The 26,040-nt window shown below is 37.6% G+C and overlaps 1 protein-coding gene across 1 annotated transcript in view; it reads left to right on the top strand.

The window, feature by feature from the left end:
- wdr27 (WD repeat domain 27) overlaps positions 1–24,729 on the top strand; it is an 86,615-nt gene extending 61,886 nt beyond the window's left edge. The window contains exons 23-24 of the mRNA XM_062058354.1: positions 849–947; positions 23,793–24,729. Of these exons, the coding sequence (XP_061914338.1) occupies positions 849–947; positions 23,793–23,897 (204 nt within the window). The 3' untranslated portion in view covers positions 23,898–24,729. The remainder of the gene's footprint in view (positions 1–848; positions 948–23,792) is intronic.
- The last annotated feature ends 1,311 nt before the right edge of the window (positions 24,730–26,040 follow it).

Here is a 26,040-nt window from a genome sequence, read left to right as displayed (position 1 = left end):
GTGCTCTTATTTTGGTTCTACTTCCTGTTGGAACTCTTTGTTTTGCTGGCACCTTTGCCTTGTTTAGCTCCTGCCAGTGCACCTGTTTTCCATTTCTAATCAAGTCTATTTAGGTTCACCTGTTGCTCTTTGCCAGCGCTGGATTATCACTTTTTTGTGTGTGAGCTCCTGTGCTGGTGCTACGTGCCTTGCACTGGCTTTTTGTTTCAGCAGTTAATTTGCTCTTTGAGTGTAGAATCAAACTCTTTCACCTGCAAACCGCTTTTCTGTCTTCGCATCCTGGGGTCAGGCCTTCAGTCGACATGCGCCACCGTGACACCACCCCTATCTAAGAGGAAAATGTAGTTTCACCACTATTTTACCAGTGACCAGTTAATGTGTTGGATGGTCCTTAATCCAATTTTAGAAGTTTAAATAGTAGCCCTGTTCCCATAACAACAGACAATGTCACGGGGGTTTAGGAAGTGACAATCTAAGCTAGTCACTGCATCAAGGGTCCGATAACTTGGCAGCTGAAGCACAATAATCACTGCAGTGAATATCAAATAATAAGTCTGGAAAATAATTGTGCAAAATTATCTTAACCTTATTTCTTCCTATCTTCTCAACAATATAGTTTAGTGTAAAGTTTAGAACTTAATCCTTTTGATCACTTAATTTTAGGCCATGTGAGTGTATGAGTAACTTTGACCAAAACATTATATTGTGGTTTAAGAAAGTGTATATATTATATTACAATGCCGTATGCAATTTTAATTGTGATAAATGTCATATTGTACATGTGTACTAATGTAGGCAATATTTTTACTTACTGTTGTTTATTTAGTCCCTTTTTCACCTCCTTTCAGGCTTACGTGTACGACATCAGGAGCAGCAGCTACCTGCATAAACTCCAAAGACACTCCGAGACTGTGCTCAGTGTGGCTTTCAACCCTGCTACACCACAGGTGACGATTTATTCAGAATTGTATCTGTTATTTATATAACACACGTAATGACCATACATTTTACAGTGTTACGATTTCAATCAATCAATCAAGGTTTATTTATATAGCACATTACAACAGCACAAAGGTGCACAAAGTGCTTTACAGGACTAATACGTTAAAAGCAAGTAAAACCATACATAGGAAAACAGTTAAAAAAAACTAATAACACTTATGGCAATTGTTTGTTGAAAGCCAGGTTAAACAAGCATGTTTTAGTTGAGATTTAAAAGCATCTCGCTCCGTAATGGCTCGCAACTCAGGAGAGAGGGAGTTCCATAACTTGGGTGCTGATGCGGCAAAAGAACGAGCATGCCATTTTTCAATTCTAGTCTTTGGTACTTCCAAAGATGTGTGCAAAGATGAGCGCAGATTCCTTGGTGGGTGGCGAACAGTTAAAATATCAGCCAACAATGCTGGGGCCAGACCATTGATGGCCTTAAAAACCAAAAGAAGGATTTTACAATGTATTCTAAAACATACTGGGAGCCAATGGAGAGAACCGGGGTAATATGGGCACCTTTTGGAGCATTAGTGAGGAGGCGAGCATCTGCATTTTGTACTAACTGGAGCTTGTGGAGGAGTGACTGATTTAGTCCACTATACAGGGCATTGCAGTAGTCCAGTCTTGAGCTGATGAAAGTATGAATGGGTTTTTTTAAAGGTCTGCCCTTGGCAGAAAATGCTTCACTTTTGTCAAAAGCCTCAGCTGGGAAAAATCCTGCTGTGATCACAGAGTTAATTTCTTGGTCAAATGTAAGGTCGCTGTCAAATATCACACCCAGATTCTTCACAGCAGGCTTGTGTTATACTTAAAAAAAGAGAACTTCCAGTTACCACTACTTTGTTTAGCACTGAATTCATTTGGCACGCTTTGGAAATGCCAAATCATTATCATAGGCAGTTATATAATCGAAATGGCATGCAACATGCATGCAGCGTAAATGTGGTTTGCTGCAAATACTGTATGTATTGTCTTGTCACAATGTACATTAAGTACAGCTTGGGTTGTACGGTATACCGGTATTAGTATAGTAACGCGATACTAATGAATAATTTCCGGTACTATACCGCCTCGTCGTGTCATTGCTGATTTACAAGCAGAGGATCATGTTCGGTAGCGCTCAATCACGTAGTACAGACAATGTGTGTAGACAGAAAAGGGAGAACGGATGCATTTTGGCGTATAAACGATAAAGGTGAAGTTATAACACTGAAACGCCCTCAAGGAGAGGTGCTTTAAGACATGGCTAGCTAGCTAGCGGCTAAAGTCCAGCCCCAGTCGGCAGTGTTTTAACTATTTCTAAATCACTAATCCTCACCTCCATGGCGACAAATAAAGTATGTTTCTTACAAGTATCATCCCTGCAGGATGAGGAATAGCTAAACATGCTTCACTTCACTTCCACTCGTCCTTAATAATTTTGACAAAATAGAATGAAAAACGACACAATATGTTACTGCATATGTCAGCAGACTAAATTAGGAGCCTTTGTTTGTTTACCTACTAATAAAAGAAAAGTTGTCTTGTTTGTTCACTATTTTATTTAAGGACAAACTTGCAGTAGGTTTTTGTTAATATAAAGCCAATAATGCAATTTGTTGTGGTATTTAGAAAAGTATCGAAAAGTAACAAAAAGTATCGAAATAATTTTGGTACCGGTACCAAAATATTGGTATCGGGACAACACTAAGTACAGCTCGTCAGTAAACTAATTTTCCTGGAACATACCTCTGCAAAATTAGACATATTTTAAAATACTCTTTATTGCGATTTGCCTACTGTCCCATGAGACTGATTGTCTTTTAAGAATGAAAGACACCTGTTTCAAATCTCTAAGGTCAGTTTTTTGTAACACCAACTTAACACACAAGGCTACATTCACATTCCCCAGTGGAAAGTTTGATCCATGGCCACCAGTTGGCTGAGTTACAAAGATCTGTAGACAGAGGTGGGTAGTAACGCGCTACATTTACTCCGTTACATCCACTTGAGTAACTTTTGGGATAAATTGTACTTCTAAGAGTAGTTTTAATGCAACTTCAAACAAAAATCCGAACAGGAAATCTTAAAATCATCCATATCAGATCATTGCAAAATAAATAACCACATCATGGACTGGGACAACAGTAAAATCATCGGGACAGAAAGTAACAAATTCAAACGATGGATTAAGGAGGCGATCGAACTAAGGAAGCGGCCCAAGGAAACCATCAATCGGGATGAGGGAGCATTGGTAGCCAACCAGGTAGACTTGACAGGTCTGCCTGGTTGGCCACGCCTATAAGAACAGCTGAAAGGCAACACGTCACAGTGGTCAGGTGACGCTTCTGAAGAAGACAGCAGATGAGAGTCGAAACATGTCAGGTAAAAATTCTATCTAATGTACCGAAAATATGGTCTGATTACAAGAAAATTTGAAAGAGTATATGAATAAGTAGACATAATAAACCTTTTTGAGCAAAATAGATGTCAACATTGTGTATGTGCTTAAAGCTTAATATATGATTGCTGCCTTTGGTGAAAGCTTAAAGGGGAACTGCACTTTTTTTAAAATGTTACCTATCGTTCACAATCCCTATAAGAGACAAGAAGACAAAAAAGTTCCACGTTTTGCAGCTTCGATTCACTTTCACCTCTTTTAGCTTCCGTCTCACTCTACCTTTGTACCGGCAGTGGATCATCTTCCATAAATTCAGACTCAAAAAGATAAGGTTGTGAATGCTCATTTGTCCAAAAATAGTCGTCTTTGTTTGTTTGTTACCGAATCTGCCATGATTAAAACACACTCGCGTGTTTGTATCCGGAAGGGGTCGTTACCAGAAGTCGGACATGCGCTGCTATGGAAACAGAAATAAATGCGCCAAAAATCTTGTTCCGGAAATGATTGAAATTACTAAAATACGGTAAATATTGTACTTATTACATATTACTATGAACGTTTCTGTTACTACATTATATACATACATACAGTGTGTATACAAAACGTTGATGGAGGGCTTTGAAGTTGTTTTAGACGGCTTTGAAGGCTACAACGGCCGCATCTTCCAAGCGTTTTTATCATCTTAAAGATCACCCCCCCGCCCCCAAAATAAAAAGATGTGTGTTCTTCCATCCATCCATCCATTTTCTACCGCTTGTCCCTTTCGGGGTCACGGGGGGTGCTGGAGCTTATCTCAGCTGCATTCGGGCGGAAGGCGGGGTACACCCTGGACAAGTCGCCACCTCATCACAGGGCCAACACAGATAGACAGACAACATTCACACTCACATTCACACACTAGGGCCAATTTAGTGTTGCCAAGCAACCTATCCCCAGGTGCATGTCTGTGGAGGTGGGAGGAAGCCGGAGTACCCGGAGGGAACCCACGCAGTCACGGGGAGAACATGCAAACTCCACACAGAAAGATCCCGAGCCCGGGATTGAACTCAGGACTACTCAGGACCTTTGTATTGTGAGGCACATGCACTAACCTCTGTTCCACCGTGCTTCCTGACGTGTGTTCTTGTCTCTCAAAATGATTGTGAAGTGAATGATAGGCAAAATAAAATGTTTTAAAAAGTGCAGTTCCCTTTTAACACTTTTGGGTTTTGCTCACTTTTTCTTTCTTTTTATTTTAATTTTAATTTTATTTAGGTGCTTTACGAAACACTCGTAACAAACATGTGTTTAAGAAATACAAGTAATATCAAGATAATACTTAAATGGGAAATAATAAGCGTTAAAAGTATATCAAACAAACTTTGAACAAAGTGATCACTGCAAAGTCATGCATTCTTCGACTCTGCTCCCTTGGACTAGAGTGTGTGCTGCTTTTCTCGTCGTTGTTTCCACAAATCTTGCACTTTTCCATCCTTTTTGATAACCTCTCGAGGGACTCTTAAGAAACGTTTATCCTTTCCACGATTTGAAAGTTTTTTTTAAATTTGTAGCCCGAATACAACATTGTCTTTAAAATGTTAAAACAGATTTGACACTGCATCATATTGACGGTCATTTCAAATATTTTACCAAAAACGCTTTACCCTATCTTGAGAAATAATACTGCTGTAGTATTATGTCTTGTTAGATATTTGTGTTGATCAGCAGGTACTGTATATATTTTTGTGTGTTACTTATCATTACTACTGCAGTTACAAAGATTGTCCCCTTAGACCAGGGATATTCAACTAAATTGTTTTGGGGGCCACATTTACAGAAAGCTAAGAATTTCTCCCTTCACTATTATTTGTACTTTGTATATTTCGGAGAACCAGTGTCCTCTACAGTAGACATATGATTTTGGTCTATTTATTTTAATCAGAGTTACAGGAGCGCTCTGCTTTTTAAGGATTTAGCTAGTCAAAGATAATATGGAAATGGAACCTTGAGTCATTGAGGAACACTAGTATTACTAAAGAAGTTGAACAAGTGAATTCTGACTGCGTCTGAAGTGAACAAGCTACAGCAACAACTTAGTTACGTATGTAAATTACATTCCGTGAAAAAAATTGTAGCTGCCAAAAACGGAGAGGACCAAAGGGTTGCCTTAAGGAACGCCTCAGATATGTAAATCCCTAGTTTGGACCCGTGTTCTGCGTATGTTTGCCAGCGAGGTTAAAATGTCAATGCAAGGATCTGCCAAAGTGTTTACAGTGGTCCAAGTTCCTCTAAACCAGTGGTTCTCAACCTTTTTTCAGTGATGTACCCCCTGTGAAAATGTTTTTAAATCAAGTACCCCCTAATCAGAGCAAAGCATTTTTGGTTGAAAAAATGAGATAAAGAAGTAAAATACAGCACTATTCTGATTTATTAAATTGTATAACAGTGCAAAATATTGCTCATTTGTTGTGGTCTTTCTTGAACTATTTGGAAAAAAAGATATAAAAATAACTAAAAACTTGTTGAAAAATAAACAAGTGATTCAATTATAAATAAAGATTTCTACACATAGAAGTAATCATCAACTTAGAGTGCCCTCTTTAGGGATTGTAATAGAGATCCATCTGGATTCATGAACATTCTAAACATTTCTTCACAAAAAAAGACATCTTTAACATCAATATTTATGGAACATATCCACAAAAAATCTAGCTGTCAACACTGAATATTGCATTGTTGCATTTCTTATCACAGTTCTTTTTGACAGACATTTTAAAAAAATCTCACGTACCCCTTGGCATACCTTCAAGTACCCCCAGGGGTACGCGTACCCCCATTTGAGAACCACTACTCTAAACAACAGGAGAACTCTGTTTTTTTCGGAATTTCCTGCAAATATGTTTGTCTACTAAATCTTGAACTGAACTCCAGTATGGTGTCATTCAATCAATTAATCAATATCCTTTATTCAACCAGGTAAAAAACTTGTTGAGAATAACATCTGTTTTTTAAGAGAGGCCTAGCCAAGAGGGCAGCAAAACAAAGTTACAGAAATGCAAATAACAACAATAAAACAAAACAGCAGCAGTTAAAAATACAAACAACTTACGACATTAACACAAAAAAACATGCGATACGTAAAACTCATTTATAATTTTGTGGCAGAAAACAATCTAAAACAAGTACAGTGCCCAATAGAATGGTTTCTCGATCCTAAAAATGGACTGTAATTCCCCCAAAATGATCAGTACAGGTAGCCTCGGATCCTTCTGTAAGTCATTGCTGTACCAGGGAGCAACATATCTGAAGCCTTTTTTTTAACCAAGATTTGTATTGGCTCTAAGAACCAACATACTAAGGATGTCCTGTAACTGTAAGCTGTATTGATTGGAATATATACACATATTAGAACAAAAATAGGTTGATAAAAAAACATCCATTGGGAAAATCTGTGGAAAGACAAAGATGGACAGTTAGGCGTTGCATACAAAGTGCAATGGTGGACAATAAAACATGAGACACAGTGACATACGATATGCAGTTTTTTTCAAATAAGTGTCGGGTGCATTCATATTACCGGGGTGGATTTGGTCCCCGGGTCACCAGTCGAATAGCACTGACTTAGACACTTTTTAGCAGAGACTTTTTCTGCAATTAATTGCAAAGTTGAGAATGAAGTAGCTCCTTGTTATCGTAGTCTTTCCTCTCCTTGTGTTTATAGTCAAAGAAAAAACACAAGTCGTCTCATGAACCCTATCATAGTCTTATGGAACATCTGCAATGACTTAGTGATACTTGTACAATACAGGACAACAACCTGTGATCCCCTTCCTTTTTTATGTCACATGTTGCTCATATTTATTACTGTGAGAACCTTCCAAAGCAAGGCCCATCCATACAGATAATACAATGCATATTTTCCACTCATTTACCACTCATGTTTTCCATCCTAATACTCAAAAGACCATCAAGGCTGGCCGATCCACGTCTGTGGTTCATTCCCTTAGGTTTATCCTGCTACTTAACGCTGTCATGAGAGATCCCAAACTTTTTACTGTCACTTCACTTAGTTGTCTCGTAAAATCTTTGGGATTTCACGTGGCATACCTTTTGGGGGGGAGGAGTTCAGCTCCTCTCTCGTTGGATACGAATCCGTAAGCAGGAGTGTTGACTTGCAAAGTATTTTGTTGTTCCTTTCCATCTGTGTGATAGAAATATACCTTTCCAATGCAAGCTATGCCTGAAAACCAGGGTTGTGCAACACATGCTGTACCTGCTGTCACTCCCTCCTACAGTATGTGTTATGGTATTTTAAGAGCTTCAGTATCATATGTAAAGGCAAAGCAAAAATATTATAGCTAGCCTGAGGGAAATCAACAGTCAGCTCTGGGAAGCAGGTTACTGGGTCAGACAAGGGAAATATGCACAGTTGGTCTGCACTTTATTTGGGTTAGCGTGATAGCTGTATTTTCTAGACCCAACTTGTTGATAGTTCTTCTCATGTTGTTCCACACCAGCAATGGAAAACATCTTAATCACATTAAACATCTATACAATAGGTTGAAAGGAGTTGCAGTCTGTTTTTAGTCACATCTGATGCAGTCTACCAACTTTCTGTCTTTTCTTTTGACCTGAAAAAAGCCTTTTTTTGGATAGTGATAAAAGATATGGGAAAAAAATAGCCTCCCTTTAAATTCTATTTAATTTTAGCGTTTATGAATTTGCATCAAACCAACAAACAAAATAATTTCCAAGTTTAACACCAACTACAATTACAAATACAAATGCTTTTTTCAAAAGCATTGAAAGTTTGTACACTTTCAAAATAATTGTAAATACAACTCCAAAACTTGTGGGTGCTGAAAAAATGGATTCAAAATCGTGATTCTTATTTATTATCGTTAACATTTTTCAAAAATCCCTCCATCCATCCATGTTCTACTGCTTGTCCTTCTCGGGGTCGCGAGGGACTAGAGCCTGTCCAAACTGCAGTCAGGCGGAAGGCAGGGTACACCATGAACAAGTAGTTGCCAATGAATTTATTGGCTGATTGGCTTACGCACTGTGCGTATACGTCATATGTCAGCAGCTTAGAGGAGATTTTGTAACATGTAACCTGTTTTGTAATTGTTTTATTGTAGTTTATATACCAAATGATATGTGAAAATAGGTATGAATCAAGAATCGAGTTGAATCGAATATAGATTCTGAGTTGAATTGCCATTCCAAGAATGGGAATCGAATTGAATCATGAGTTGTAAGATTCACATTCCTAATAATTATTAAATTATCATAAAATGTTATGTTTGTTTTTCTTGTTGCTTTTTATATCAGAAATACACATTTGTTTCAAATTCAATTAGAACATATTTCATATATTTTTTAAATACACTATATTGCCAAAAGTATTTGGCCACCTGCCTTGACTCACATATGAACTTGAAGTGCCATCTCATTTATAACCCATAGGGTTCAATATGATGTCGGTCCACCTTTTGCAGCTATTACAGCTTCAACTCTTCTGAGAAGGCTATTGGATATTTCTTATTGACGAGAGCTCAAACCACTCATAAACATTTTGGTGTGTCTGTATGCGGAGTAAAACTATGGAACAAACTGGACTTACAACATAAGCAATGCCAAACTATTAATCGATTTAAACTATTATACAAACATGGGGTCTGGTTCAAATATAGAGATGAGGGTCTTTAATTTGACCTGCTGCTGTACTCTGTCTCAAAGTGTTAACATGTGCTCAATGTTTCCTTACCATTATTGCTATTATGTCTATTACCATTATTGCTATGTTGTCTATTACCATTGTTGGCATTTTGTCTATTACCATTGTTGGTATATTCATTATTCCTATATTGTTGATACAAACTATTGTTACAGTGTAATAATTATTGTTACCTGTGGTAATGCCACTATGATACAACATATCCTTGAACAAAGTAACAGTGAACTCATGTGAATAATCACTGAATGGAGAACTGGGGGTGGGATTAAATAAGTTATCTTCTTCCCACTCCCTTTCAGGCAAAACTGGACAATCATGCATTACATACTATACATTACCTTTTGCACTATATTAATTCATATTATTATGTGTTGTCAACTTTGTACTTTTTTATGTCATTGCCTGAAATAAATAAATAAATGAAAAAAAATTAAAAAAGGCTGTACACAAGGTTGCGGAGAGTGTTTATAGGAATTTTCGACCATTCTTCCAAAACCGCATTGGTGAGGTCACACACTGATGTTGGTCGAAAAGGCCTGGCTCTCAGTCTCTGTTCTAAATCATGCCAAAGGTGTTCTGTCGGGTTCAGGTCAGGACTCTGTGCAGGCCAGTCAAGTTCATCCACACCAGACTCTGTCATCCATGTCTTTATGGACCTTGTTTTGTGCACTGGTGCACAGTCATGTTGAAAGAGGAAGGGGGCAGCTCCAAACTGTTCCCACATGGTTGGGAGCATAGAATTGTCCAAAAAGTTTTGGTATCCTGGAGGATTCAAAGTTCCTTTTACTGGAACTAAGGGGCCAAGCCCAACTCTTGAAAAACAGCCCCACACCATAATTCCTCCTCCACCAAATTTCACATTTGGCACAATGCAGTCCGAAATGTACCGTTCTCCTGTCAACCTCCAAACCCAGACTCGTCCATCAAAATGCCAAATGGAAAAGCGTGATTCATCACTCCAGAGAACGGGTCTCCACTGCTCTAGAGTCCAGTGGCGACGTGCTTTACACCACGGCATCCAACGCTTTGCATTGGACTTGGTGATGTATGGTTTAGATGCAATCATCAATCAATCAATCAATCAATCAATGTTTATTTATATAGCCCTAAATCACAAGTGTCTCAAAGGGCTGCACAAGCCACAACGACATCCTCGGTCCAGAGCCCACATACGGGCAAGGAAAAACTCACCCCAGTGGGACGTCGGTGAATGACTATGAGAAACCTTGGAGAGGACCGCATATGTGGGTAACCCCCCCCCCCCCCCTCTAGGGGAGACCGAAAGCATCGACCAAAGAAAAGCTGAAAAATGGAGAGATCAAAGTTTATTTATACATTTCTACAATCACTGCTATGTTTTACTTATAAATATTTTTATAGAAATAATTACAACTGAAAAAAAAGATAAAAGATTGGTAATTTTGAATTAAGCAACTTTGGGAGAGGCAGGAAGGTGCGTTAGACTCTTACAATAATGGGATGTGAACAGATGGAGCGCAGGCAGGAGGAGCTCAATGCATTATGGGAAATCCCCAGACAGTGTAGGCCTACAGCAGAATAACTAACGGATGATTCAGGACAAGCCTGAGCCAGCTCTAGCGCTATCTAAGCTTTCCATCATGCAAACATAGAACACTTTTGTTTTTAATGACACACTTACATATTTCCTATTCATATTTTCCTTGTTTAAGTGGAAAGAGGTTTATTGATCCAATCCCAGATTCAGCAAAAAGTTGGCAAAATAAAAAGTTAACACATAAGGGATGAATGCAAACAAAGAGCCAATGCGGTAATATTTTAGTATCAACTACAAAATATTACAAAATGACAGAAGAGTGTGTTTTTTTAATATATTGGCAGACTTTAGTAGACGTGTCCCACGTTACATTTATTGTAACATTTATATAAGTTGGAACCTCTCAGAACGATGATGAACATTACAAGTCAAGAGACATCCAATAAAACAGACCTGGCAATTTGTGGTCATACTGTTGAATGCATCTAGTTATATGTTTTCATTCATTCCCGTTTCTACACATAGTTTCACAAATACACTAAAATGGGTTTTGGCACCTGCGGCGTAGGTAGAAACACCAGCATCTAGGGCAAGTCAAGTTTTCATAGACCACTATAGCGAAAATGAGAAGTCTATCTTTAAGCAAAACATAGAAAACTAATCTGTCCCCAAAGTTTAACTTTTATAATGGAAGTAAACTCATATGCTATAATTATTGTTAATGCAGGTTTCACATTAAAATAACTAGAAAAATACAGGAAAACATTGTTATGGTCCCATTTGCATTAATAAATTAAAACAAGTTTTTCTCACCTTTATGAATCAGCACTATCTATCCGCCATGAAAACATACTTATATGATCACATTAATTTTTTTTAAAAGTCCAGTTCTGAGAAGTATTTGATCTTGGATATACTCTTTAATCCTCCTTATTGGCAGACACATTAATTACATTACATTTAATTTCATTCAAAGAAGTAAAACAAAGTTTTTTCATCTAACAAAAACAAGCCTAAACTCTGGCTTCCTTTATTACAAATGCCATGTGTGTTGTTTGAAAACAATGCTGTTTCCGCTGTTTAAACATTGTCGAGACATGCGTTTGCTAGATCGATCTCCCCCTCTTTTCCTAATATGGCGAGTCAGAGTACTGCTTAGGCATTGGAGGACCTACGCTTGCAGCTTCTCTTTTCTCTATTTTAGTGTCCGTTTATGAAGAATAATCATGCCACGCTAACATTAAAAAAATCAAATAGGCTGTACATTTAGACTACAAATTAATGGTGTGAAAATGTATCTGCAAACATTATTTGAGCGACATTGTGCACATAAACCAGCAGTAAGCAACGCCCTCTTCCTCTTTCTCTTACACACACACAAGTAAGGAGTTGAAGCCTCATGTACGGTTTGTGTGCAAATTTAGTGTTTTTTTCTCATGAAAATGTTAAAAAGTGATTTTTATCATACAGAAAATACATTTATAACACAGTTTAATGGACTTGTTGTTGTTATATATACTTGTTGTATAGTTATATTCATTTATTTATATTTTTCCATCATGACAATTGAAACTCCGCCTCACCTGCCTACCCTGACAGCACGTCCCTGCTTTAAGCCCAACATACTTTTTACTAGCTTGGCCAAGTCTACACGAACATGGATGTTTTTAAAAATTCACATTTCCCTCACGACAGGGATTAAATAAATCTCCAGCCACAGGAGTGGAGTTTAAAAAAAATGTCTGTCCACATGAAGAAATATTGATCATTTTTCATTATTTAGAATGCACAGATAAGAGAAATTAAGAGTGCAGTTCCCATTTAACATGTCTACTACTGTACATGACTGATAAGTAAAAGTAACTGTTGTGTGAGGGCAGTACTTGTCATTACATGACAAATAAATTAGCAGGTGCTTACTGGGGGCAACCGCCAATCTCTGTACATATTTTTGTGGAGTTTTGGCGTCATTTAACCCAGACGTGTCTAAATCATTGCTTCATTCACTTTTAATGCAATTTTAAAAGTGTTGTCCTTCAAGATGGGTGAGTCGATATACACTATTGTTCCATTCAACGTGGCTCGAATATCCCCTATTAACCCCTCACGCAGAATGTTACATGGTAGATATTGAGTATGTTTTACATTTATATTTTCCATGATTATGTATAGAGCCATTAGATAATCAGGCCTTGGTTGGAAGGGTTGAAAAGGGGTCATAATCAGGGCTGATTATCTTTATATGTGTAAGAAGAGCGTATAAACAATCCAAATATTAGGGCTGTGAATCTTTGGGTGTCCCCCGATTCGATTCAATATCGATTCTTGGGGTCACGATTCGATTCAAAATCGATTTTTTATTTTCAATTCAACACGATTCTCGATTCAAAAACGAGTTTTTCCCGATTCAAAAGGATTCTCTATTCACTCAATACACAGGATTTCAGCAGGATCTACCCCAGTCTGCTGACATGCAAGCAGAGTAGTAGATGTTTGTAAAAAGCTTTTATAACTGTAAAGGACAATGTTTTATCAACTGATTGTAATAATGTAAATTTGTTTTAACTATTAAATGAACCAAAAATATGACTTATTTTATCTTTGTGAAAATATTGGACACAGTGTGTTGTCAAGCCTATGAGATGCGATGCAAGTGTAAGCCACTGTGACACTATTCATTTATTTTTATTTTTATAAATGTCTAATGATAATGTCAATGAGGGATTTTTAATCACTGCTATGTTGAAATTGTAACTAATATTGATACTGTTGTTGATAATATTCATTTTTGTTTCACTACTTTTGGTTTGTTCTGTGTCGTGTCGTGTCTCCTCTCAATTGCTCTGTTTATTGCAGTTCTGAGTGTTGCTGGGTTGGGTTTGGTTTTGGAATTGGATTGCATTGTTATGGTAGTGCTGTGTATTGTTTTGTTGGATTGATTAATTAAAAAAAAAAAAATATATATATATATATATATATATATATATATATATATATATATATATATATTTTTTTTTTTTTTTAATTAAATAGATTTTTTTTTTAAATAGATTTTTAAAAAATGAGAGTCAATTCTGAATCGCACAACGTGAGAATTGCGATTCGAATTTGAATCGATTTTTTCCCACACCCCTAATAAATATGCAGACACTTTATGTCTGTTTTGAAATGCACTCATGTGTACTTTGGAGAGAGATATGGAAGGAAACAGCCATACTATTAAAAGTGTTGACAGTCTTTTGATGAAGGGCGAATATTTTGGCCTATTGTGCTTCAATTACTTGGGACCTCATTTGCACCTCGTGTTAGCTGCAGGAGTGCAGAGCTGTGACCGCTCACTGACACCAGCAGCTGTCTTTGAATCTTGACAACTTCTATTGCCCCCTTCAACTTGGAAGACGGAATGAATCATCCCACTGGTTCTTGTCTCCAAGGGTCCACATGTATCATCCTTGCTCTTTCCAGCCTGGAAAAAAAAAACTGGCGTCTTACTTGACTTTTTCTTTCACTGTCATTTCATTTTCGCCTAGTTGGCATTTAAAACTGTTGCCACTACTTTGTCCCTATTCTTTTTATTGTAATGCCCCCAGAAAGGTCTCCACTTGACGGTCAGACAGCAAACACAGCGGCGTCTCCTCTAGAATGTCACATCCGAGTGAGAGTCAGACAGAACTGAGACAGAACTTCTCTTAGAACTGCAGGCACGTGTCCAGTAGAGCTGGAACAGCAATGCACAGGAAGCTAACATTCTCTCCAAGTCCAAAATCATATTAGGACATCTGGATAGACCTACAGGAAGTGGATATGGAGTTCAGTATTCACTATGGACAAGAGCATTTTTGTGGTCAGAAGTCACTGATGTTGGACCTGGTTAAGCCTGACATGGCTCACAATCCTTGTTGAAGTTCATCACAAAGGTGTTTAATGGAGCTGAGGTCAGGGTTGTCAAGTCGGGGTGGAACCAAATATTATTATTGCGACGTCTTGTATCGTTAGATCTCATGCTGATTCCTTTATGTTCTGCCAAAAATGTGTATCTAAAACACCAATTATAACATGTTTTATTACATTGTGTTTTTAACCTTTGGCTGCTCCGCTACAGGCCGTTCTTTGAGCGAAATAATTTATATTTTTTGATAAACCGAGTGCCGACAAACTTCAATTAAGTTGCCATTGAACTATGATCTCTGCTGAATTCAATGTAGCACATTCTGAAGGTCTGAAGTCTATTACATTTTAAACTTTTCAGACCTGAAGTGGAAGTGCCATATCAGGAGGTTGGCGTGTTTAAAGTTATACGCCGTTTAAGTTTTTATTCCCCGTCTTAAATCTCATGCACACTCGGGTACAAGAACTTAACGACAGTTCCAAGATTTTTTAGTAGAAGGAAAAATCTGTTTGCAGCAAGTTGGTTATTGTATCAGAGTAGACGTGGTCGGGTGAGCCGGCTGCGTAATCTGAGCATTTTGGCCAAGAGCTGACTGTACCAATTTGATATTAATGGATTATTTTATTTAAAAAAAAAACTTTTTATAGTATCACACACACAATATAATTTTAAAAGCCTCTAAGCGGGATAAGTAAGGCCCATTCAAACACATTCAAAACATGAAAGGGGACCAATTCAGGGATGATATTATATTTTTACGATTCGATCCGAAACGATTCATAGAGTTGAAATCGATTAGGTGACTTTTTCGCCAAAAAAATTAAACCAGTGTGACTGTGAAATAAATAGTGGATATTGGATACTGCAGGGGACATTTCCTATAATCCTGTTATTTCTTGTAAGGGAATTAGGTATGAATTAATTATGGATACAACCAAGCAAGTAAACAATAATTAATGGCCAATCCATTCACAACTTATTTGAATACAGTGCAACCAACACTTGAGGTTGAATCAAAAAGAGGAAACACTTTCTACTCTCATTTTAATATTCAAGTACAGTAAAAGTACAACATTTTAACATCAGACTTTCATGCTACTTATGCTTTTGTTTTTCAACATTAAATAATACAACATTAATATAAAAAATAAAGTGCAACCAACATCTCGTCAAGTTGAATTAACAGTAGGTTTACCTGCTACATTTACTGTTGTTTTTTGACATTGAAATAATACAAATACAAAATATATTAATATAAAAAATTGAGTGCAACCAAATCTCTTTAGATTAAATGAGCAGTGGTTTGACCTGCTTCTGTTCTCATTTTAATAAACAGTTACAGTAGCAGAGAAAAGCCACATCAAATACAAACGCCATAACAAAATAACATAAAGCCATTACACAACAACTATAAGCCAAAAACGACAATACAAAGACGGAACGGAAGTGATAGCAGACAAGTTTCTGCGACTCAAAGACTTCCTGAGACGTAGAGTTGAAGACGGTGTTATGAACGGAGTTGTAAAAGTAAGTGAAGTGTGACCACTTTTTCAGCCATAAATATTTTTATAATAGTTTTTCAATAATACTAAAATAATATGTTCAAGAAGCTGGTCCGTCGCTGCAACTTGCTCTGCTGTCACTGCTGTTGTGTCAAAGTTGTGTTGTGGCTTTATAATATTGTGTTGTGGCTTTTGCAATCGTGCTGTAGCTGAAAGTTGTTGTGTTTTAATTTATTATATTGTCTTGTCGCGTCTATTTGCCATCCTTGTTTTGCAGACTAATAACGCCACAGACGGGCAGACAAACTTGTATAACGTTTAACGTCCTTATCATTAAAAGTGTTAAACTTCATATAAAGTTTGCCGTTCTCAAATCCAATGTTTTCCTTTTTCTAGCATCGATAAAATCAATCAATTACCTTTTAAAACGATGTTGGATCAATACCAATCTTACGGACGGCAAACTCGCCAAGTGCAGATGGATTTAGTTGAATCTAAGGAATATAAATCGATATATTGATTAATCATTACACCCCTAATTTTTACATACATTTATTTAATTTTCCTAATATTTTTGTTTTATTTAATGTGTTTCTGCAAGTTTTTCCTACATTTACATAGACATTGGTATGTGTCCTAGATCATTTTTCTACCATTGTATTGAGTACCTTGATATAATCGCTCCTGTTGTAAATTCCAGTTGATTAATGAGTAGATTTGGAGGTGCAGCCTCATACTTTGGCTTATATTACTTACCTGCGAATCAAAAGAGACTACCACAAAGCATTTGTATTCGTAGTTCCCAGGTTCATCAACAAATTATGTTGCTTCACCTGAGCTGGATGCTTGTTAAAAAAAATTTGAGATAGAAAGTGTTTGGAAAAGAGCTGGACACAAGATGTGTGGAGACTGTCTATGGTCATTTAAACAACTAACAATCAATATTTAGAATATATTGCTAACTTATTAGTTAAAACTAATGGTTTTTGATTTATTGTGATTAATTGCAGTAAGGTACTTGCGTGCATGAATTAGATTAACCTTAAAAAGACCCCACTATTTTGACACAAATGCAATTTAATTTTTTAGAATTTAATTTTTTTACATGTTTTACTTCAATGCATGCCATTTATTTACAGTTCTATCTAAAGTCCAGTCGGTTTGTATTTTGAATTAAAATTTACCAGCGAGTACACCAGTCGTAGTCTCTCACTCAGCTTTGCGCTGGCGTATGCATTGACCTGATCACTGACACAAATGTTTTACGACAGTTAACTTAACGTTAACTTCGACAGCCCTGATCAAACTTCAAGGCCCCATTCTAGTTGCATGATTTTATGTTACACTCAGCTATTCTTTCCGTGTGTGCACATTTTTGATACACTTCCCAGCAAGAGTGTGTATGAACTGAATGTACAGTCTGTATGTCTTTCGTATGCGCTCTCACACATTCAAGGAACCGTCAGTCACGTCTTTACCCAGTGTGCTGTGCTCGTCTCCTCGATGACTTACGGCCCCGTCTTAGCGCTCATGTGCATGTCGCTTTCCGTCTCTGTTCTAGTGCAGAACATCCTGTTGTTTTGGCAAATCCATGTGATAATTTGAATAATTTGCAAAGCTAAACACATCGTTCTTTATTCACTGAAAGCATCACCAGATGGACATTTTCTGTCATTGACGTTCCCAGTATTTAACACTATTTGCTGACACATTTGCCAACATTAGGATAGCGGCCATTGGAACATTAAACCCACATTTTATCCTACTTTGAACTGTTGGTAAGCTGTTTTTTTCAGGGATATTGAGGCAGCTTGCCCAACAATAACTTAGTTTATGTAATATAGACTTTTTTTTTACTTTGATTGATGACACAAAGCATGGCCTGAGTGCAAATACTTAAAAAACATTGCAATGTCTTCACCTCATTTGTAAGAGTGTCTTGAAAATATATAAAAAAATATCTCACATGAGAAAAAAATATTTCTTGGAAGTGATGCCATCACTTGGAAAAGCTATATATCAGGCATTGGCTCAGCTTAATGCATAATGACTTCTGACCCTGCTTATAAATCTTTCTAAAGGGATCAAACCTATGCTCACTGTGGGTTTTTGTTTTAAAGTTCAGAATTCATGGAAGTCGCACAGCTGGCGACCCATCATGACCCCTTGGTCTGCAGTGAAACAGCCCACAACGATCTCTCGCGTCCGACCTGTAAAAACAAGTCGACCAGTTAGCCTCATTGAAAAAACTTTTAATTTTGCATTGTGGACTGAGTCTGGTAACAGATGTTTGTTTGCTAGTGTACCACTTTGAAGGATCTCAACACCTTGTTTGTGCTTCACCGGAGTGAGTGGCGTGTTGAGATTGTTGCTGTTCTTGTTAATGGAGCTGCTCTCTGACCCTCTTTAGTCTTTATCACATATTGCAGCAGCCCAGGGGCCCAAGCCAGACAGGGAGGCATTTCTAGATTAAGGTCAATGAAAGGGAGGTCATGGTAAAAGAAGGCGACGTCAGGCAAATCTCAGTTTAGACTCAGAGGGTACCTTTAAAGCTGAGGTTCAAGCCAGGTGATGCACTCATGCTTTTTTTTTTACTTTAGATTCATTTGCTCTAAACAATGTTAATTCAGGTCATTAAGACGAAAACAAAAAAGAAGAGAATAATAAACTACTTTCATAACTTTGTTGTAAAAGTCTGATCCCCTTATGTCCAGTTTAGTTTTAAACTCGGATAAACAATCCTCCATGATGGCAGTCAGATTCATTCATTCATTCAGCAAAGCATTGAAACATCCTCTTTGCATTTGACTTGATGGTGACCAGTTCGCAATTGGGACTGTTTGGGTAGTTTAATAAAGTTAAAGAAAACAAGGTGCTTGCTACGTACGCCCCCCTTCACGGTGACTCGTCGTGTGGTGACTCAGAGTACTACAGCTGCTTTTTCTGTATACCGGTAGTCCGATTAGCAAGAATAATGATGTCACACTTACATTAAATATTTACACAGGCTGTAGATTCTACAGTGTAGAAAGTTATGGTGCACAAATTGTTCTGCTGAGATGCTGCCAAACACAAATAGCCGAACAGAAAGTACTGACTGCCAAAGGGACTCAGATACTCTTTTGCTTGCTTGCGAATTAAAAAAGACGGAATACTCACAACAATATGGTTAAAGGATTCAATAAACTTTATTTTCATACCAGCACACATGAGATATCATGAAATTCAGTACCCAAGGTCTCAGATATGGCCCACTGAGTATCACAAAAACAATGTTGATAATCATTTAAATAGACTAGAATAGAAATACAGTATGTTATGGTTGTGGCGTTAGTTCATTTTAAACAAAAATACAATTACAATATGATACAATGCATCATATATTTCCAGTTTACAGCATGTCTGAAAATAAGTAGGAGGAAGCAGTGCTTATTTAATCCCACCCCTTTTGGTTTCGTACCAATTACTAGCGCATGTGTTTGTACTCAATCTGTAACAGAACAGTGAATAAATAAAATGAGTAAGTAAATAAATAAATAGGCAAATGAGTAAGTAAAAATAAATACATAAATAAACAATAAATCAAGTTTTCATAAATAAATAGTTAAGTGATTCATGGTTCATATAGTGAAATTAATAATATATATATTTTTTTTAAATAAGGTTCAAGATGTTTATTAGGATTATTCTTCTTTGTACTTTGTGAACACTTTGAGTTTGAACAGTTTTTTAAACTGAGTCATTTAGAGTGTCCGCCCTGAGATCGGTAGGCTGTGAGTTCAAATCCCGGCCGGGTCATACCAAAGACTATAAAAATGGGACCCATTACCTCCCTGCTTGGCACTCAGCATCAAGGGTTGGAATTGGGGGTTAAATCACCAAAAATGATTCCCGGGCGCGGCTACGCTGCTGCCCACTGCTCCCCTCACCTCCCAGGGGGTGATAAAGGGGATGGGTCAAATGCAGAGGACAAATTTCACCACACCTAGTGTGTGTGTGACAAGCATTGGTACTTTAACTTTAACTTTAATTAGTACTTTGTTTGACTTCTTTGCTTAATCCATTCCATTATTTAATTCCACTACTGATACACTAAAGGTCTTAAGTGTTGCACATTTTGTCTAAAGTTATATTTCTCCTCTTTTGTTGAGAAGAATTGTTGTACATTCTTGGGTAGCAGGTAATAGTTTTCTTTGTGCAAATTTTAGCTGTTTGCAAATTCCCCAAATCATTGAATTTCAATATTTTTTATTCAATTAATAAAGGCTTTGAATGTTCTCGATTGCCAACGTTATGTATTATCCCTTATTGATCTTTTTTGTAACACAGTTTGTGAATGTAATGTACTTTTTTAGCTATTTCCCCATATTTGTACAATAATAGATCCGATATGGTAAAAATAGAATATGGAGTGATTTTTAGTCCAATACATATTTATATATGGAGTGATTTTTAGTCCAATACATATTTAGCTTTATTCATTATTGAAGTGATTCTCGCTACTTCATGTTGTATATTTTTATATGAGATTTACAGTTCATTCTATCGTCTATTATCACACCCAAAATGTTAATTATTTTCCCTATCCAATGTCTACTCCGTCTATTTGTATTTGTGTTTGACTTTCTCTTCTGCTAATAGCCGAAAAGCATTATTCCAGTTATTCTGAAATTCAAAGATAGTCTGTTTTTGTAAAACTATCTTTTTAATTTGTTTATTCTGTTGTTATTTGTATTAGCTTCTGTGTGTTCTCTCTTGAACAAAACACAGTTGTGTCATCTGCGAATAATATTTACTTTAAGTCCTTTGTAATCTCAGGACATTCAATCGATGGCAACTGGACTTTTTGGTTTGTCTTAGAAGACATTTCGCCTCCCATCCGAGTAGGCTTCATCAGTTCATGCTCATAGACTTAGATTGGTCAGATCTCGTCTAACGGCTGGTGCCGATATCTCAGTAGGCTTCATCAGTTCATGCTCATAGACTTAAATTGGTCAGATATAGTCTATGCTGGAAAATTCACCCAATAAAATGTTTTTTAATACTTTTCTGGGGGTTATTACATAACTACTAACCATGTGCACATTTTTCTTACTAGCCAGGTGAAGTAAGTGCACATGTGTTTATACATCTAATATATAATAACGGTATATAATGCTCACAGTCACGCTGCTGCTTTCGCTCAGTGTTGAAGTGTAAGATCTGCTCTGCTGACTTTTAGAAATGAGGTAATGCTTCCTTTTTCTTTTTCAAGAAAAATTGCAGTGATTGCACAAACATGTGCCTCATCCACTAGTGTGTGTGTGTGTTGTGTGGGTGTGTGTGTGTGTGTGTGTGTGTGTGTGTGTGTGTGTGTGTGTGTGTGTGTGTGTGTGTGTGTGTGTGTGTGTGTGTGTGTGTGTGTGTGTGTGTGTGTGTGTGTGTGTGTGTGTGTGTGTGTGTGTGTGTGTGTGTGTGTGTGAGTGTGTGTGTACACATGCGCAAGCTATTGGAAAACTGCTGATTTTAAAAATGCATCATTATGATGCAAAATATACACATGGCAAATATAAAAAGCTTCCTGCATCCATCCCACTTACAAACCCCGTTTCCATATGAGTTGGGAAATTGCGTTAGATGTAAATATAAATGGAATACAATGATTTGCAAATCCTTTTCAACCCATACTCAATTGAATATGCTACAAAAACAACATATTTGATGTTCAAACTCATAAACTTTTTTTTTTTTGCAAATAATAATTAACTTAGAATTTCAACACGTGCCAAAGTAGTTGGGAAAGGGCATGTTCACCGCTGTGTTACATGGCCTTTCCTTTTAACAACACTCAGTAAACATTTGGGACCTGAGGAGACACATTTTTTAAGCTTCTCAGGTGGAATTCTTTCCCATTCTTGCTTGATGTACAGCTTAAGTTGTTCAACAGTCCGGGGGTCTCCGTTGTGGTATTTTAGGCTTCATAATGCGCCACACATTTTCAATGGGAGACAGGTCTAGACTACAGGCAGGCCAGTCTAGTACCCGCACTTTTTTACTATGAAGCCACGTTGATGTAACACGTGGCTTGGCATTGTCTTGCTGAAATAAGCAGGGGCATACATGGTAGAGTTGCTTGGATGGCAACATACACTACCGTTCAAAAGTTTGGGGTCACCCAAACAATTTTGTGGAATAGCCTTCATTTCTAAGAACAAGAATAGACTGTCGAGTTTCAGATGAAAGTTCTCTTTTTCTGGCCATTTTGAGCGTTTAATTGACCCCACAAATGTGATGCTCCAGAAACTCAATCTGCTCAAAGGAAGGTCAGTTTTGTAGCTTCTGTAACGAGCTAAACTGTTTTCAGATGTGTGAACATGATTGCACAAGGGTTTTCTAATCATCAATTAGCCTTCTGAGCCAATGAGCAAACACATTGTACCATTAGAACACTGGAGTGATAGTTGCTGGAAATGGGCCTCTATACACCTATGTAGATATTGCACCAAAAACCAGAAATTTGCAGCTACAATAGCCATTTACCACATTAGCAATGTATAGAGTGTATTTCTTTAAAGTTAAGACTAGTTTAAAGTTATCTTCATTGAAAAGTACAGTGCTTTTCCTTCACAAATAAGGACAGTGCAATGTGACCCCAAACTTTTGAACGGTAGTGTATGTTGCTCCAAAACCTGTATGTACCTTTCAGCATTAATGGCGCCTTCACAGATGTGTAAGTTACCCATGTCTTGGGCACTAATACACCCCCATACCATCACAGATGCTGGCTTTTCAACTTTGCGCCTATAACAATCCGGATGGTTCTTTTCCTCTTTGGTCCGGAGGACACGACGTCCACAGTTTCCAAAAATAATTTGAAATGTGGACTTGTCAGACCACAGAACACTTTTTCACTTTGTATCAGTCCATCTTAGATGAGCTCAGGCCCAGCGAAGCCGACGGCATTTCTGGGTGTTGTTGATAAACGGTTTTTGCCTAGCATAGGAGAGTTTTAACTTGCACTTACAGATGTAGTGACCAACTGTAGTTACTGACAGTGGGTTTCTGAAGTGTTCCTGAGCCCATGTGGTGATATCCTTTACACACTGATGTCGCTTGTTGATGCAGTACAGACTGAGGGATCAAAAGTCACGGGCTTAGCTGCTTACGTGCAGTGATTTCTCCAGATTCTCTGAACCCTTTGATGATATTACGGACCTTAGATGGTGAAATCCGTAAATTCCTTGCAATAGCTGGTTGAGAAAGGTTTTTCTTAAACTGTTCAACAATTTGCTCACGCATTTGTTGACAAAGTGGTGACCCTCGCCCCATCCTTGTTTGTGAATGACTGAGCATTTCATGGAATCTACTTTTATACCCAATCATGGCACCCACCCGTTCCCAATTTGCCTGTTCACCTGTGGGATGTTCCAAATAAGTGTTTGATGAGCATTCCTCAACTTTATCAGTATTTATTGCCACCTTTCCCAACTTCTTTGTCACGTGTTGCTGGCATCAAATTCTAAAGTTAATGATTATTTGCACAAAAAAAAATGTTTATCAGTTTGAACATCAAATATGTTGTCTTTGTAGCATATTCAACTGAATATGGGTTGAAAATGATTTGCAAATCATTGTATTCCGTTTATATTTACATCTAACACAATTTCCCAACTCATATGGAAACGGGGTTTGTATTTCATGGCACAAATGAGTTCTTATTCCAAATCAAAACAGCTTTTCTCCCATTGTTTACTGTGCATTAGATGGCTTTACAGTGGTACTTTTTAATTAAATATTGTGTTCTGTTTCTCTTGTAGCTGCTGACTGGAACCCTAGATGGGAAGATAAGCCTGTTTGAGCCCAGCAGCGGGGTCCGTCTAACTCGTGACCCAACCTCTGCTGCACCTAACATGGTCATGTAATCACAATCACAAAGGCTTCTGCAACCACCATGCTGCTCCAACCTGGCCAGTATTTCTTGTATTTATTTACAGAAAGCAACACATAGTCTCGTATTACATGTAATGCGTTCCCTTGTACATCACGTTGTCAAAAATATTCACTCTTGTAGCCCTGATTTGTGTATTTTTCTTTTTAAAACCAGGGTTTGATTGACTATTTGAGGTTTTCACTGGCCTCATTTAACTGTAATGTCTTGATATAATATTTCCTCAATTAGGCGTAATTACAGCAACATTAGCCAAAAACAAAGTTGCTCCCACCCATTCACCCACATTCAGCGGTGGGGCAGGTCAAGGATCAAACTGATGTAGAACAGATGTAGTAGTATAGCACGGCTGGCTGTGATCACCACTTTGCACATGACGTCAACTGGGTGCAACCTGCGTGGCTGCCAGACCCACAGATGCTGCTACTACTGCTCGTCACATTCAGCTCCCACTTGTATTTTCTCTCAGGCCAAACCAAAATGTCACACCTGCCTGCAAGGGTTCAGAATGGAAGTTAATGTGTTGCATTGTTGCTATGGTTTCTGATGGATATAAATAAAACACTGCCTGATTATGATTTCTTTACTACAGCATTATACAGTACATGTATTGCAATACTTAAAATCCTCTGTTTTTAACCACACACAGAAGGCTGATTCTCGATGGCCTACATTGGATTAGTCCCATTTCATTGTCAGAGCAAGAACACTACATACGGGTGATCCTTGGGTTAGGAACAAGTTTGTTCCCACGACGTGTGTAAGTAAACTTTTACTGCAAGACTTAATCCCAATTTTGTTTGGATCGTTTTTTTATTTCATTAAAAAACGCAGAATTGAATGAATGTGTGTGTGAATGTGTCTTTCGTAGAAACACCCCCACACACTATGCTTAGGTGACAAATGAGATGGCAGCATAGGCAGAGTTGAGGATAAATGTCTAATCACATACTCTGTGGGGAGAAATTGCCTTATTTACAGAACAACGGTGACATGTTGGGCCGGACTAATCCAGCCATTTGGCTTGGTCTTGGGAGTTCTTCTGTTAAACAGGAATAGCAATTCCGGTTAAAACAGTGACGTGAAAACAAGTTGCGTGTCCACCGAGGAACTACGACAATAAGAGTCATTCACTACTAAAAATGCCAGTCAGAATGTGCTACCTCTATGTCATAATGAAATCGTAGCCATTCTACAGAGGTAGCATTCTTTGATATCTACATCGGCGTTTTGAAACTTAAGGTAGCATTTTTTTCGACGTGGCAGTGTAAATCGATAAGACACTGCTTATAAAAGTATGCAACTGGTGGCTTTTTCCGACGAGGCAGCTCATTTCGACAGAACACCTTAGCCACACTTGAAACAGTGTCATTAGAAGAACGCTAAGCAGAAAGCGCATAAATCATTGTAGGTAATCATAAGCATTATTGATGGTAATTAATGACTGACACTCCACATAAAGTTTGCCATGTTTTGAATGTTGTCATACAAGCTAGCTATTGCAGCTGTAGCAAGCAAACTACAATGTCACACTAGCAGCAATTAACTACATTTCATGATTGGATAGACAGCTGATCTACTTTCAAAATGTTCACTATTCATGTGTGTTGTTTTTTATTCTAAAATCATCAGTCAATCTTATTAGCTAACGTGGCTGTTACTGGTAAACTGCAATGTCATGAGACTATAGCAAACTGGCCCTTTACTACACTATTTACTACATTTCATGAATAATTAGACAGCTATTTTACTTTCAGAATTTACATTAGCCATGTTTAGAATGAGGCAACACGGTCGCACAGTGTTTAATGCTGGTGCTTCACAATAAGAAGGTCCTGGGTTCGATTTTTCTGTGGTGACTGCGCGGGTTCCCTACAGCAGTGTTTTTCAACCTTTTTTGAGCCAAGGCACATTTTTTGCGTTGAAAAAATGCGGAGGCACACCACCAGCAGAAATCATTAAAAAACTAAACTCAGCTGACAGTAAAAAGTCGTTGTCGCAAGTGTTGGATATGAATTCAAAGCATAACCAAGCATGCATCACTATAGCTCTTGTCTCAAAGTAGGTGTACTTTCACCACCTGTCACATCACACCCTGACTTATTTGGAGTTTATTG

This window comes from Entelurus aequoreus, linkage group LG09 (assembly GCF_033978785.1).
Source record: "Entelurus aequoreus isolate RoL-2023_Sb linkage group LG09, RoL_Eaeq_v1.1, whole genome shotgun sequence".
Lineage (NCBI taxonomy): Eukaryota > Metazoa > Chordata > Actinopteri > Syngnathiformes > Syngnathidae > Entelurus > Entelurus aequoreus.
Note: the sequence above shows the minus strand (reverse complement) of the source record. Positions and strands in the feature narration are given on the sequence as shown.